At 45.8% G+C, this 12893-nt stretch overlaps 1 protein-coding gene across 1 annotated transcript in view; it reads left to right on the top strand.

The window, feature by feature from the left end:
• LOC104498799 (sentrin-specific protease 2-like) overlaps positions 1–9501 on the top strand; it is a gene marked incomplete at both ends in the record, with an annotated part of 12185 nt that extends 2684 nt beyond the window's left edge. The window contains 10 exons of the mRNA XM_010142222.1: positions 1–136; positions 1045–1148; positions 2130–2227; positions 3028–3085; positions 4766–4829; positions 5528–5677; positions 7019–7150; positions 7564–7767; positions 7903–7982; positions 9417–9501. Of these exons, the coding sequence (XP_010140524.1) occupies positions 1–136; positions 1045–1148; positions 2130–2227; positions 3028–3085; positions 4766–4829; positions 5528–5677; positions 7019–7150; positions 7564–7767; positions 7903–7982; positions 9417–9501 (1111 nt within the window). The remainder of the gene's footprint in view (positions 137–1044; positions 1149–2129; positions 2228–3027; positions 3086–4765; positions 4830–5527; positions 5678–7018; positions 7151–7563; positions 7768–7902; positions 7983–9416) is intronic.
• Between the last annotated feature and the right edge of the window lie 3392 nt (positions 9502–12893).

Raw genomic sequence — 12893 nt, forward strand, 5'->3', positions numbered from 1 at the left:
GAATGGCAAACACCACATCAAACCTGTTGCAGATGGCGTCTTAACACTGAGGCCACCCATTAAGGAGCGCGCTGTGCAGGAGTCCACGACTTCAGAAGTCAGCAAAATGGGGAGGCTTTTCTGTACTGCTGAAGAGGTACATGGGGAGAGAACGGTGACTTTTGAAATGAAACAGCTTGGCAGTTACAACAAAGCTGTATGTAAACACTGAAGTGGCAGTTTGTAACAGCATGGGGTGTAGTTAATGATGTTGAAGGAATGCTTCTGGAAGATCAATGTGTAGCATTTTATTTGCCTTTGCATTTATCAAGTCTTGAAACAGAGCAGTGCTGTGTTGCCAAAAGTCTGAATTTTAAACCATTTTCATGGAAATGGTGTACTGGGGGAGGACCTTCCAGCCAGTTTCACTTGTAAGCCGAACCATACTGCCTTATTTAGTGTGTGTTTGTTACAGAATATTTTCACTATTTTGTCCTTAACCTATCTCAACTGTGATCTTCATATAGCAACTTGAAAAGGATAATGTAGATAAAACCCACTCAGTTGCTGCTAATCCTTCCTTTCAGGACTGAGAGGACTTTCGCTGTCCTTTCCTTCCAGTATCTGAAAGCAACTGTTGGAAAATTCCTGATAAACCTAGCTTATGTAGGATCAGAACTTACACTGAAGTACTGGAGAAGCAGGCCCTGGCAAGATGTGGGGTATGATGAAGACACCAAGGAGACTTCTAGCACCCAATCTTTATGTATGTGACAGGAATGCACGTTAGCCTGAATTATTATGCAGGAAGTACAGAGCACGGTTGAAGAGAAGAGGCCCCCATTTCAGGAAACAGTTACAGAAGGAATTTAGAGGTTTATAATGGGACACAAGTTCTTAGGGCACGGCTAACACCAAATAAAGGTGTGGGAATTCCTGCTAAAGTAAAGTTGAGTAATGTGCCAGTATTCAGGAAACAGCCTGTGCTCACACTATGTTCAGATTACAAACATTTGCTTTATATGCAGTGGTTCTAATGTTTGTTTATTCCCTCCATTCTGCCAGGATGTTCAGCGAGGAGAAAAGGAGAAATATAAACAGCTCTTGCAACTGGTAAAGGCAAAATATCCTGGAAGCCACCCTAATCCACGGCCGACAAGCTTCCGCAAGTAATTACAAGAAAAATGACCATCAACTCTTTGGTGTTAACTTTGTAGCTGTTGTCCATGGAAGTGGAGGAGAATTAATTTTTCGTAGTCTCAGGGTTCTGGACAGTGTCCCATGGCAGGCGTTGGGGCCAACTAAAGGTTAGAAGTCCAACACTCCCCTTCAGCTCCCTGCAATGAAGCATGAACAGTCTCTGAATGTATGTTCTCGAGGTGAAGATTTCTTTGTTGATGTGGATGAGTTTTTCTTTCTGATTGCAGTAAAATAGCTGTGCCAAGATGATGCTGAAGTCCCAGCACGCCTTTCTACACAGTAACAGTAGAAAATGCCACTCTTTCTTGCAGTTTCCCTTAAATGTTGTGAAATGGGTCATTACCAAGGGTTACAAAAATCCCAATCCTTGCTCAGTGGTTCGTAGCTAGAAAACATGTAAACGCGTAATTTCAGAACAGAATAAATGGACTGAAAAGAATTGGTCAGGGATGGTTGTCATGAATGTGGTTTTGTTCCATAAAATAGCGGCCTCCTCAGGTTAATCCAGATACCTGTAGAATTTGCAAAAAGTACTCTTTTCTTTTTAAAGAAAAACCAAAAAAGCCACAGACTTGCTGCTGAAAAGGTAAAGGAAACAAATTATGTGATTGATCAGTCTGTTCTGAAGAGACAGAAAATTTGACTCCTGTATCTTCAGTATGCCAGAGTTGAAAGTAGCTGAACTTCCAAATGTAAACTGCCTCCTCCTGGAAATGCCCTTTGCACTTTGCCATAAAACCAGTGTGGGAGACAGGGTGTTCCTATGAAGGGATTAAACAACCTAATTTTGCTTCACATATTTCTGTTGCTTTACTGTGGCTTCCAACTCTAAGGTAGACAGTCACGTACGAATAAACTGTATCCATTCTAGTGAATTGTTGTGCACTGATAACAAATACTGTACATAGAACAATTGTGATTCTTCTCTGGTATTTTTTTCTGCATCAAAGTGTGCAAGCCTGCTCCAAGGAACCAGTGATGACTGTGAGTCACCTGGAAGAACAAAAACATGGAAGAGATGTCTGCCCACGTATGACACTAAAGACCAGTGAGTATCCCCATGATTCATATCTGTTCCACTTTGTAGGTAGACTTCAAATCAAAACGGAGCATTTCCTTAAGTCTCAAAGGTATAGATTATGTTAAAAAGATTGGTTAGTGCTAGTGCATCATTAATCCGTGTTTATTTATAAGGAAATCTAAATCAGTCAACGTGTTTATGCTAGTATAGCTCTTAGAATAAAATGAGATCCCTCTGGAAAGAAAGGGGAAAAGAGGGGGGACTTCCCCTCCCAGACCCATGGAGAGTTATGGGCTAAAATGGCTTTGTAAAGTTTTTGTTAAAGTGAAAAAGTTTGTTCAAAATTGTACTTGAGACATTACTGTACGAGTGATTTTTGTAGCTGCAGACACAACTCTGCGCTCTACAGGGGAACATCCTAGTATCTGGCTGTTTGTACCAGGGGAGGGTGATACCTTACTGTGTACCCTTAGATGCCTGTGGGTTTTGAAATTATTTCGAAGCAGGTGCTAGAATTTGGGCAGATTCCTTTGTCATGGAGAATCTCAAGCTATTTTTTTGAACCTGGAGGGGCATCTGGTTTTGCAAAAATCACCTGTTTAGCCAAGAGTGAGGTCTAGGATTTAAAACCTAGTAAATGCCCTCCTTCAGCTCTCATATACTCACATGTGATACTCAAAACTGTTTTCCAGAGTTCAAACTTCCTGACCGTACAGTTGTCATTAAAAGTGGTTTGTGTATTTGTCACCCAGAAACAGAGAGCTCCATCCACCTGATGGTAATTGGAAGCTGACTTCTTGGTTTTGTATTACTGCTTTTCTGTGCAGGTATGAAGTGTGGAGATGTTTGCAGCCCACCGTGGTCACAGAGGAGTGATGTGATCAGGTAGAGTCTCTTCTAATCGTGGTTCTTGTTTCCTTTAGCTGGGTGTGCCTGTCTCTTTTCAGCCTCCCGTAGTGTCCAGAAAAAGACAAATGATATCCATTGCCTCCATGCTGTGGAAGTAGAGTCGCTAGGTTGTGGCTCTGGCACTGCTCGCGAGCCAGTTGCACCTCAAGTGCAGCCCCCATGCTAGAGCTGCTCTGTGTGACAAACGGTGTGTTTCCTGGGTTTGTTGTGGGAAGAACGCCAGTGAGGCCGAGAGTGGTGGCTGTACCAGGTCATCCTTGGATTTGCAGAATCCATTTATGGCATGTGAGTGTCTTTCTGCCAAACCATTAATGAGCTGACGTTTCATTTCTTTCACTTTGAAACTAGGATCCTAAGCGTAAGGGTTAGAGAGAGGGCTTGTAAAGCGTGGTGGGACTGAGCCCGTTTTTGTGACTTCAGGTGCCTTGGCTTTGAATATGAGACCAAAAAGGAAGCATGCAGTTGGGTTGTTTGCATGCTTCAGAGGCCAGTGGGCTCTTGTATTGGCTGTCTGGCAGGACTGTGAGTTCAGATGGCGTTGTGGTGTGGAGGGAAGTGGGTAGGGAGGGAAGGGTGCAGCTACAGGGAGGGATTCTTGTACGGCAGTCCAATGCATGTGTCTTTCTGCTGTGACCTGGCCTTAAATGAGAGGAGAAAGCATAGATGGGAGCAGAGAGAGATTCACTTGTGGCAGTCCTGGTTTTTAGATAATTCTGTCCCTATTCTTCTCCCTGCTTTAAACTCTAGCACTATAGTTAGCATTGCAGCACTGTTCCTGTGCTTCTGTTCTCACCAGTTGCCCTATGCTCGAGGGGAGAGAAGGAAATAAAGTAACTGATAGAGTATGAGAGGTAAAAGGAGCAATGTCTTGACTCTTTTTGCAGATTTAGCTACTAAGTGAAGTAAATTGACAAGGCTTGTGATATCTACTCTTACCGTGCTGGACTGGAAGGCTTTAAAGCACAAAAAGTGTAGGACGCCATGAGAGTCTGTTGTAGGTCTCCCTCCTGAAAAACAGATCTTTGGTGACAATGCGAATTCTTCGTTTTGAAGAAGGGACATATATAAGAACACCTTTAATGTCTGTGTATTTGCTTGCTCTGCAGAGTCTGTGTGGTTTTAATGATAATCGTCTCCAAGTGGGGATAGTCACTCTCTTGACTAGCCAATAGAAGGCAAACAGACATCCCATAGCTGCGCCATTTTTAATTCAATGTGCTGGTCTTGGTGTCCATAACCCAACTGTATTTGGATGCGAATATAGTTGCCTATGTTCACTTTCTTCCTTGCAATATAACACCTAGCAGGCAGCGTTAACCACCAGTAGATCGTAAAGCACTTGACATAGAAAGTGCTGGTTGATTGCTCATTTTCTGAATAATGAAACCAATAACGAGACACAAAAGGAGTCTTGCATATGGAGATGGAAGACAGTTTGCATGTCTTCCATGCTGTTCTTCATTCCATCCCAGTCTTGCTGCTGTGAAATAATGATGCTGGAAGCTGAGATGCTGTTGTCACATGTTCATGTGTGAAACTGAGGCTCTAGTCAGATTCGGCCTCGAGGAAACTTTTCTTATCCAGAAAGTGAATTCTTGAGAATTACATGGGACGGTGATGATATACAGCTCACTGCTCTTGTCTTTCTCCTCACAGGTACTACACAGCAACAGAAAACTCTCACAAACAGGGAAGACCAGTGAAACAAGCCATTGCAGGGGTAAGCTTGTGTTATTCATTATTTCAGTTCTTTGGAAAATACTGCTGTTTGTGACCAGAAATATTTGCACTCTTCTCTTACCTATATTGTTGAGAAAGGACTGTATTTGTCCCAGCTGTTTTACTCAGGGAGAGCAGGAACATTATTTGATAAGTAGCACTATCACAAAGTGTTTCCCACTGCCATTAACTTTGTTTCTGCACCCTACACTCTACTATTTGTATTCTTGCCCTTTAATATGTTGGGTATAGCTTTGAAGTCTTTAGCACACAGACTGAGTTGACCTGCAAAGCTGGGCTGTGGTATCTTTAGTCTTCTCTTTTTTTGTGAGATAGGAAGTACATATCTTTGACTTTCATCTCTGGTCAGGACTTAGATTAAAAATGAAGTTTTCATCATGGAAATCAGAAATATTAATCTCAACCTCAACTTAGTACTTCCATGTGGAGGCTTTGGCATTCTTGAGGCCAGTCCAAGCCGAACTATCTGCCTCTCCTGCTTCCGTTCAGTTTTGAGCACAGCACTGCATGGGGGCACCCTTGGAACAGTGTCACCAGTGAAAAGTAACTTTGGAGTTTGCTGGTTGCATGTGTGTACACAAGCCCTTTCAGTTTGCTACATGAGCAAGATTTTCTGCACTATTCCCTAGCAAACAAATCTGTGCTTGCTCACTAGCTTCACGTCCTTTTGTCTAACAGAGACAGTATGGAGCGGAACTCTCAGAAGAAGTGTTCTTCCAGTTACATCTGGCACCTGTTCTGTCCAGAAAATCGCCTACCCTTGACGCAGAAGAAAAGAAATTCCCAAGACTGGAAAAACCAGCAGAACACTTTTCTCTGCTCACAGAGGTACCAGAGCTGACAGTCTGTTGCAGAAAACAGAAGGTTGTGAAACAGCTGTAAGGAACGTCATTTGTTATAGGTGGTCCTGAAGGCTTTTAGAAAGCTGAAGGACTTGCATTTAACATGTTACCGAAAGTCTGCAGCTGTGACTTCATAGTGCCAGGGTCAATAATAAAGCTGGTTTGAAGGATTTATTGTGCTACACACACTCTGTAGTTGTGCTAAGCTAAGGGTTTGTGGAGCTTCTGTGAGCAGGACAAAAATCAGTCTGGGTTCAACAACATTCTCCCAGAGCAGTGCTAACTGGATTCCTACAGTTGAATTGACTCTGCTCCTTAACCTGTCCTACTGTGGTGACAGAACCTGCAAAATAAGCTTTTGCTGATCTGCAGTGTTCTATTTTTTGTGAGGGACCTGAGCACCTCATGTGCATCCTCAGGATCTCGCAGAGTCATGTATGTGTGCTGGGCATGGTTGCACTGCATGTAACAGGGGTCACAGGAGTGAACTTCGTTCCACTATTCAACAAGGAGTGGGAGTCCAGGTTTCCCTGCCTGTATGGATGTTGGCTGCTTTTCCTCTTCAGAGCTGCAGCCGGGCTGATCTCATTGAGCACCTCCTTTTTGCCCATCGAGGACTGACTTGGAAAGGGCGAGCAAATCCAGAGTTGCCAGTCTGCAGAGTGATGCTCAGTACAAGGAAGACCAGGGGTTTTTCTTCTCTTGCGAGCCCTGATTCAACCAAGAAGGAGATCAGAGTTTTTTTACTAACAGGCCTAGTGGGTTTCCTTGCATTCCTTAAGTAGGCTTAGATGGAAACATCCATACAACAACCAGTTGCATGCACAACCTGGACTACTGATTCCCTGACTCCAGTGTAGCTGCCTCAGTTCTCCCCTTTGCTGTTACTTCAGTTCCCTCTGAAGTACCCTGCCTTCCAATTCTCTCAGGCTCCTGACTTAGTTGCCTTGGTGTGGAGAGCGTCAGCTGTGGTTGGCTTCAGCCCCAGTATTGTGAGGGCTGCAGCACCCTGTGGGAAAGGTGTTTACTGCACTTTTGCTCATTTTCCAGCTGCTTTAGTGTGTTTGCTAGTCCATATGGTTTAGATCCCGTTCCTTTGTGAAAACAAATTGAAGCAAACCGGGGCTCTAAGTTTCAAAGTCAGGATGCTGAAACAGACCAACCTGCAAAAAAGTGCTCTTGCTGCCTTGGCAAAAGCCTGGCAAAGCCAGGGGCTCTGTTGCTGGAGCGCGATTGCTAGGCCTTGTTTCAGCTGAAAGCTGCCCACAGGTTAGTGCGCTCCATGTGCTGATTCACAAGTCCTTCTCTGTTTAATTGTTTGTTCCAGGCCATGGAGAGGGAGGTGAGTGCCGCATTTGGCAGCGGTGAGCCAGAGGAGGTCATGAGCAGTGCCTTCAAACTAAAGGTCACTCGCGAGGACATCCAGACGCTAAGGAACCTTTGCTGGCTAAATGACGAGGTAAAACCCGCTACACACAGTGATGTTCTAATTTAGCATTCACTGAGAATTACCCCTTCCCTGCGTACACAGGTCTTCTCCCAGTTATTGGATGACCTCCACTGCAGAGCCTAGAAATGTCTGTACGGTTCTCGTTTGAGGTACTTCAGGGTCTGCTGTGTGTGGAAGTTCCTCTCCTTCTTGTATTCGGCAGCTTCCAGGAGTGAGTCTGGCTTACTGGAGTGGGTGGCGGGTGTTTTGATCAAAGAGCAGAAGTAACCACGTGAGAACTGTCAGGGCAGATGCTGGCAGCCAAGACTGGAGTTCTCTCGGCTGCGTCCTTAAGGGTGGCCAGCAGAGACTTGTTGCTGTAGTTTTCTTTCAGGAAGCAAGTGCCTGATTTTTACATCTCAGGTTTACTCTTTGTGGCACAGGTCATTAATTTCTACATGACTCTTCTGGTGGAAAGAAGTAAAGAGGAAGGATATCCAGCAGTCCATGCTTTTAGTACTTTCTTTTATCCCAAACTAATTTCCGGAGGCTACGAAGCAGTAAGAAGGTGGACTAGAGGTGTGGATCTCTTCCAGCAGGACCTCATCTTAGTGCCCATTCACTTGAGAGTACACTGGGCACTAGTGGTGAGTCAAACTGCCTTTTCTTTTACAATTGAGTTGGGAAGAAAAAGCCAACAAGACCAAGTCAATTAGGTTTTGTTGCATGTGCAACACAAGGTTGTGCTTTGTGTAACAGTTACCGTCACCTTTTAATAACAGGTCATAGATATCAGAAGGAAGACCATCAAATACTTTGACTCCATGGGCCAAAAAGGGGACAAGATTTGTGAAACTTTGTTGTAAGTAACTGCTCAGTCAATGCTTTTTGGTTGTGAGTTATGGGAAGGTTTGGGGATTTTGTTCTTGTAACACGACTGCAAGTTTTTGCATGTCTTGTAGAGAGGAAACAAATCTTTGAATCGCTGCTGCGAGTTGTTTGATACTAACTACTTATTTAGTCTCACATTGTGCCTTCCACCCAGGGTCTTGCACGCCTAGATTCTGCCACCTTTCCACCATAGGCACAGACAAAGCGGTGCTGTCCAATACGTGATAGTCCTGTGGCACACCCGTACTGACGGTGTTAGGAGTCAGTAAAACTGAGCTATTGACCAGAGGGAAGAATTTCAAGGCAATGTTTCAAAATACTAACCTGACTGTGAAAGAATTGGAGTCTTCCAAGAGCTCTTTAACTCCCTCTTCTTGAAAAACTTTCAGACTGCAACTCAGTATTGTTGGCATCCTCAGGCATACACACTCTTATGTGTGATCAGCCACAGAGACACTTCCACTCTCTATTGCTTCTCTCTTTTATCCTTTTCCATCCTGCACTTGTGATGTTTATCCTTTCTACAGTAGTGAGTCTGTCTACACCTCTTCCCTTCTATTCAGCAAAGCCACCGTATTTCCCTCCGGCTCACCACAGCAGGCTCCCTCGTGTCCTCACTGTGTGTTATCTGACGCTCTCAGGAAAGACAGATGTCTCGTGCCAAGCTCTTCCAGGTGTGTCAGCTGGCCTAGCACACACCTCAGATGTAGCGGGTACAGCTTTTCACGTTGTACAAGCCAGCGCCTCAGGTGCTTTTTGCCGCTGATGCAGAAGTAGTAAAAACCCTTAATGCAGCAGCTTTGTAGAGCAAGCGCAGGAGAGCAGCCCCACCGAGGCAAACCAGGTGGTGCTGGAGCCCAGCGCTCTCCTGAACAGTTAACAGCAGAAGCCTGGGAAAGGGTGTAAGAACTGGTCTGCATCAAATAAGTTGGGCTTTTTTTTCTCAAGAATATTCTTCCTGCAGCCGGTGGCCTGGGAACTTCCTCCACCAGAGAGACTAGCCCAAAACCTCTTGTATTTGTTCTTCTGGAGGTGCACCCAGTAGGCAGGATTAAGGCACATGGAAGGATTATGGCATGATGGTTCTTTGCTCGGTTTTCCTGTTCCTCCTCTGGTAACATGTGAGTTGGGTTTTTCTGACCTCTGCTAAGCAAGGAGCTTACGCTTTTGTGGCAGTCTCTGTGGGAATGGTTGGTCTCGTTGCTGACTGTTAGCTCACAGTTCTCACTGTGTTTGTCAGTTTAGGGTTTGGGTTTTTCCACCCAATGCCTTGAGGCAGCTGCTGTGAGGATCCTCTGACATTTGACTGTCCTGCCGTTCATCTTCCTGTGGTCCTTCAGCAGCTCTCGTTTTGTTGGCCTAGATGACAGAGAGATGAAGAGTGATTTGGTTTTGTTTTAAACAGACGATACCTGCGAGAAGAAAGCTGGGAAAAAAGAAACGTGGAGCTGGCTTCTTCCGAGTGGACTCTGCACAGCATGGAGCCCCATGTACGTGAGCACTCCTTGGCTCTGAAATGTCAGGTATAACTCTTGGTCACAAAGTAAGTCCAAGCCTTAAGAGAGCGGCCATAAGCATCTCCTGTTCCTATGGTATCACCTCAGGCTGCAGGTGGACCAGGAAACCATGCCGGGATGAAATCTTTGAGCAGGGCCTCTCCTTGCCGGCTGAAGACTTCCTGACTGTAGGGAGTCTGCCCCAGGGAGGTGAATGTGGCTTTTCCCCCATTTTGCAAGTCAGATTTAAAAATCTGTTCAGCTCTTGTCAGAGAACGTCGCCTTCTTGCCTGGAGCACAAATCCTGGCATGTGCCAGAGCAAAAGGTGGAGCGGATGTTCCTCAGCAAGTGACTAGTAAAAAGCTCCGTGTCTGAAGCCTCGGTTCAGAAAACACGACACTGTGCAAAGCTCAGGACACCTTGCAGGGAGGATGGCTGCTATCTCAGCCTGCCAAGAGTTTGGCTACCACCCCACAGAAAAGGGAATCTGACCACACTAAGTTACGTATGGCTTGTCCACTTCTGCTCTGAATTCAGCTGCCCGTGGCTTGTTCTGCAGGATTCTCCGGCATCTCACAGGGACGTGAGACACTTGTAGCTTTGAGGCCTATCAGGCCTTTCAGGCGAGATTTGCTCTTGTCAACTTGGCCACAGAGTTTGCTGCAGAGTGCTGTGGGCTTTGTTTTTGGGGTAGATGTCTGAAAAATCACTTGTCACCCCCAGGCAGAGCTGCATTTCATGAAGAAAATTCCTAGTGGGGCTTTGTCACCCAACGTGCTCATAGGACAGCATCCTTCACCAGCGCATTGTGGCATTTGTCCACCTGGCTCCAGCTGTCCTCCTCCAGGCATGAAAGAAGTTCCCATCCCAACAAGGTCCAAACAAGATGCACAAATTTTTTAAAAAAGAACAAAACATCAAATTGCATTTACCCGTTTGGCACCCCAAGGGAACAAGGTCAGTGGGAGGAAGCATTCCAAAGAAAACAGACTATCCAAATAGTTTTCTGCTGCAATATTTTGAGTTGTGAAAATTATGTTGAAAAAACACAAGCTTTGCATGTGAAATGGGTATTTTTGATGACAGTCCCTTTGTGGTGATGATTTTGATGTGAAATGAACCACCCTTATTGCAATTAAATTCATTATTAAGCCCCAACTTGCTGGTAGCAGGTGACTGAGCACAAAACCAGCCGGTTACAGTGTTAGGACATCAGGGTGATGTGGGAGAACACCTTCCACAGCAGGCACCTGACCCCAATGAGCCTCCAAGGTGTTAACACAAGATGATTGTTAAATAATGATAATGAAATAATTGGACTCTCCTTCTGCAGGTCCACACCCTGGACCACAGCCCCCAGGCTATCAGTAGTAGTATATGGGAACTGCATTTACCACCTGCAGCCTTGACACACTCCTAAATTGCTCCCAGTTTTCCCCAAAGGAAGGCATGGCTTGGAGCCTCTTGCTGGCCTTTCCACCCTTCATTTCACTGTGGTTTCCCAGGGAGGACATGCTCTCCTATCTCTCGCTGTGGACGTGCATTGGGCTGTGGACACCACCCTCCGTGTAGTGCTCGTGGCCACCGACGCCAGCTGTCTGGTGTGCTACATCACCTGCTTCACCAAAGAAGCCTTTGCCTTCCCTTGTCTGCATCATCCTCATCTGTGAGGCTCTATAGAAGCTGAGGAGCAGCTAGAGAAGCTTCAGGAGACCTACCCTGCACAGCAAGCTTGACTTCACCGCTGTCTACTAGTGTGTTTTTTTTTTTTTTAACTCCTAATACTACAGCCCCTTGGCAGGAGGTCAGGTCTGCACCTCCATCACCCTTCCCTTAACCCTGTCTCAGCTTCTCTCCTCCCAGCTGTGAGGCACCGACCCATCCCAGCAACAGAGCCCTGCATTTCTGGGAGAGCAACAAGATCAATGTGTCAGGCATCCCCTGGGAAAACATCACAGTGACAGTAAGTGCCTCAAGCCACTGCTTCCTCCTGCCATGGCCATGGGCTCCAGGGGTATTTGGTGCAAAAAGTCAGAGTCCTTCAGGTGATGACAGGCTTCAAACTGTGCTAGTGCTGCTCTGAAAAGTCATTCCTTAAATCCAATGTGTGGTTTTAACCTGCTTGGTCCTGGGAAGGAGACTCCACCTTGTCCAGTCCACCTTGTCCACACCACCATAGGTAATAAATGTCCTCCTCAAGCCTGTTGCAGGACAATATTTCTGACTAGGAGCAAGGATAAGTGGGTGGTTTGATTATTGCAAAAGTTGGAGGACTCAAGTTCATGCTTGAAAGTAGTAGCTGGCTTCCTTAATTGGTTTTTAATAACTCCAGGTCTTGCTTATTAAGTGCTGTCTGTAGGTACACGCATAAATTCACATGTCGAGCAGCCTCTCAGGCTGTTGTGGCTGGAAGCAGAGCCCAGGCATAGGATGGGAGGCTCTTATGGACATCTTCACCCCTCTTGGCCAGGTTCTGCGAGCCCTTCACTGGGAAGGGACAGTTCATCTCTCCTCCTTTCCTGTCATGGTTGTCTTAGCCCTTCTTCCCCAATGCTTCCTTCTTTCTCTATCCCCAAGAATTCCCAGCATTTCCTTCCCCTCTGTGTCTTCTTCAGCCACAGTTACCTTCCATTCAAGCAGAGGACATGCCATGGGGCCGTGGTATGGTGTCCCATCACATCTCATCTCTCCGCCCTCCTCTGTGTAGTTCAATGCTGTCACTTGTTTGGCTGCTGCTGTTCATTAAATATAAATCTCCATCAGCAGCAGCAGTCACAAGGTCCTGGATCTTGGACTGAGACCCACAAAACCCCCTGGTTATCCAAGGTTTCCTAGCTGCACATGTACTACCTTTGTGTTATCCATGAATGTCGGTATTTGCACAGAGAGTTCAAGAACCTGCCTGTGGATGCAATGCCCCCTACATGCCTAATGTGCGCTTCTGGTGCTGCATCCTCTTCTGCACCTTTGTCCTGTTACAATTGCTGTAGAAGTTTAAAACCAGTTGTTACTTCCCAACCAGAGCGGGCAGAAGATCGTGGCCAGTAGCAGTCTCCACACTCATTTCCCAAAATTACTTTCCTGGAACACTAAGCAGTATTTGCCACCTCTTGGTTAAGCTGAGAAACATTGACCTTGAGGGCCAACTCACCATCAGCTTGGATGTCCCTCACTCACTTCCATGAGTGCAAACCAATCGCGGCATTTCCTGCCTGCCTCACGGCCTGCCCCAGGGTGATGTTCTGATTCCCCCCCGCAATGGGAAATCAGATCTTCTAAAGGTTTGGGGTTTTTTTCACCTTCTGTGCATTATGTGTTCAAGAGGAAAGTGGATTCAGATGAGGAGCTGCCATAGAAAAAACCCACTGTTTCAGCCCTGGAGGAA

Source organism: Buceros rhinoceros, unplaced genomic scaffold, assembly GCF_000710305.1.
Source record: "Buceros rhinoceros silvestris isolate BGI_N320 unplaced genomic scaffold, ASM71030v1 scaffold1898, whole genome shotgun sequence".
NCBI lineage: Eukaryota > Metazoa > Chordata > Aves > Bucerotiformes > Bucerotidae > Buceros > Buceros rhinoceros.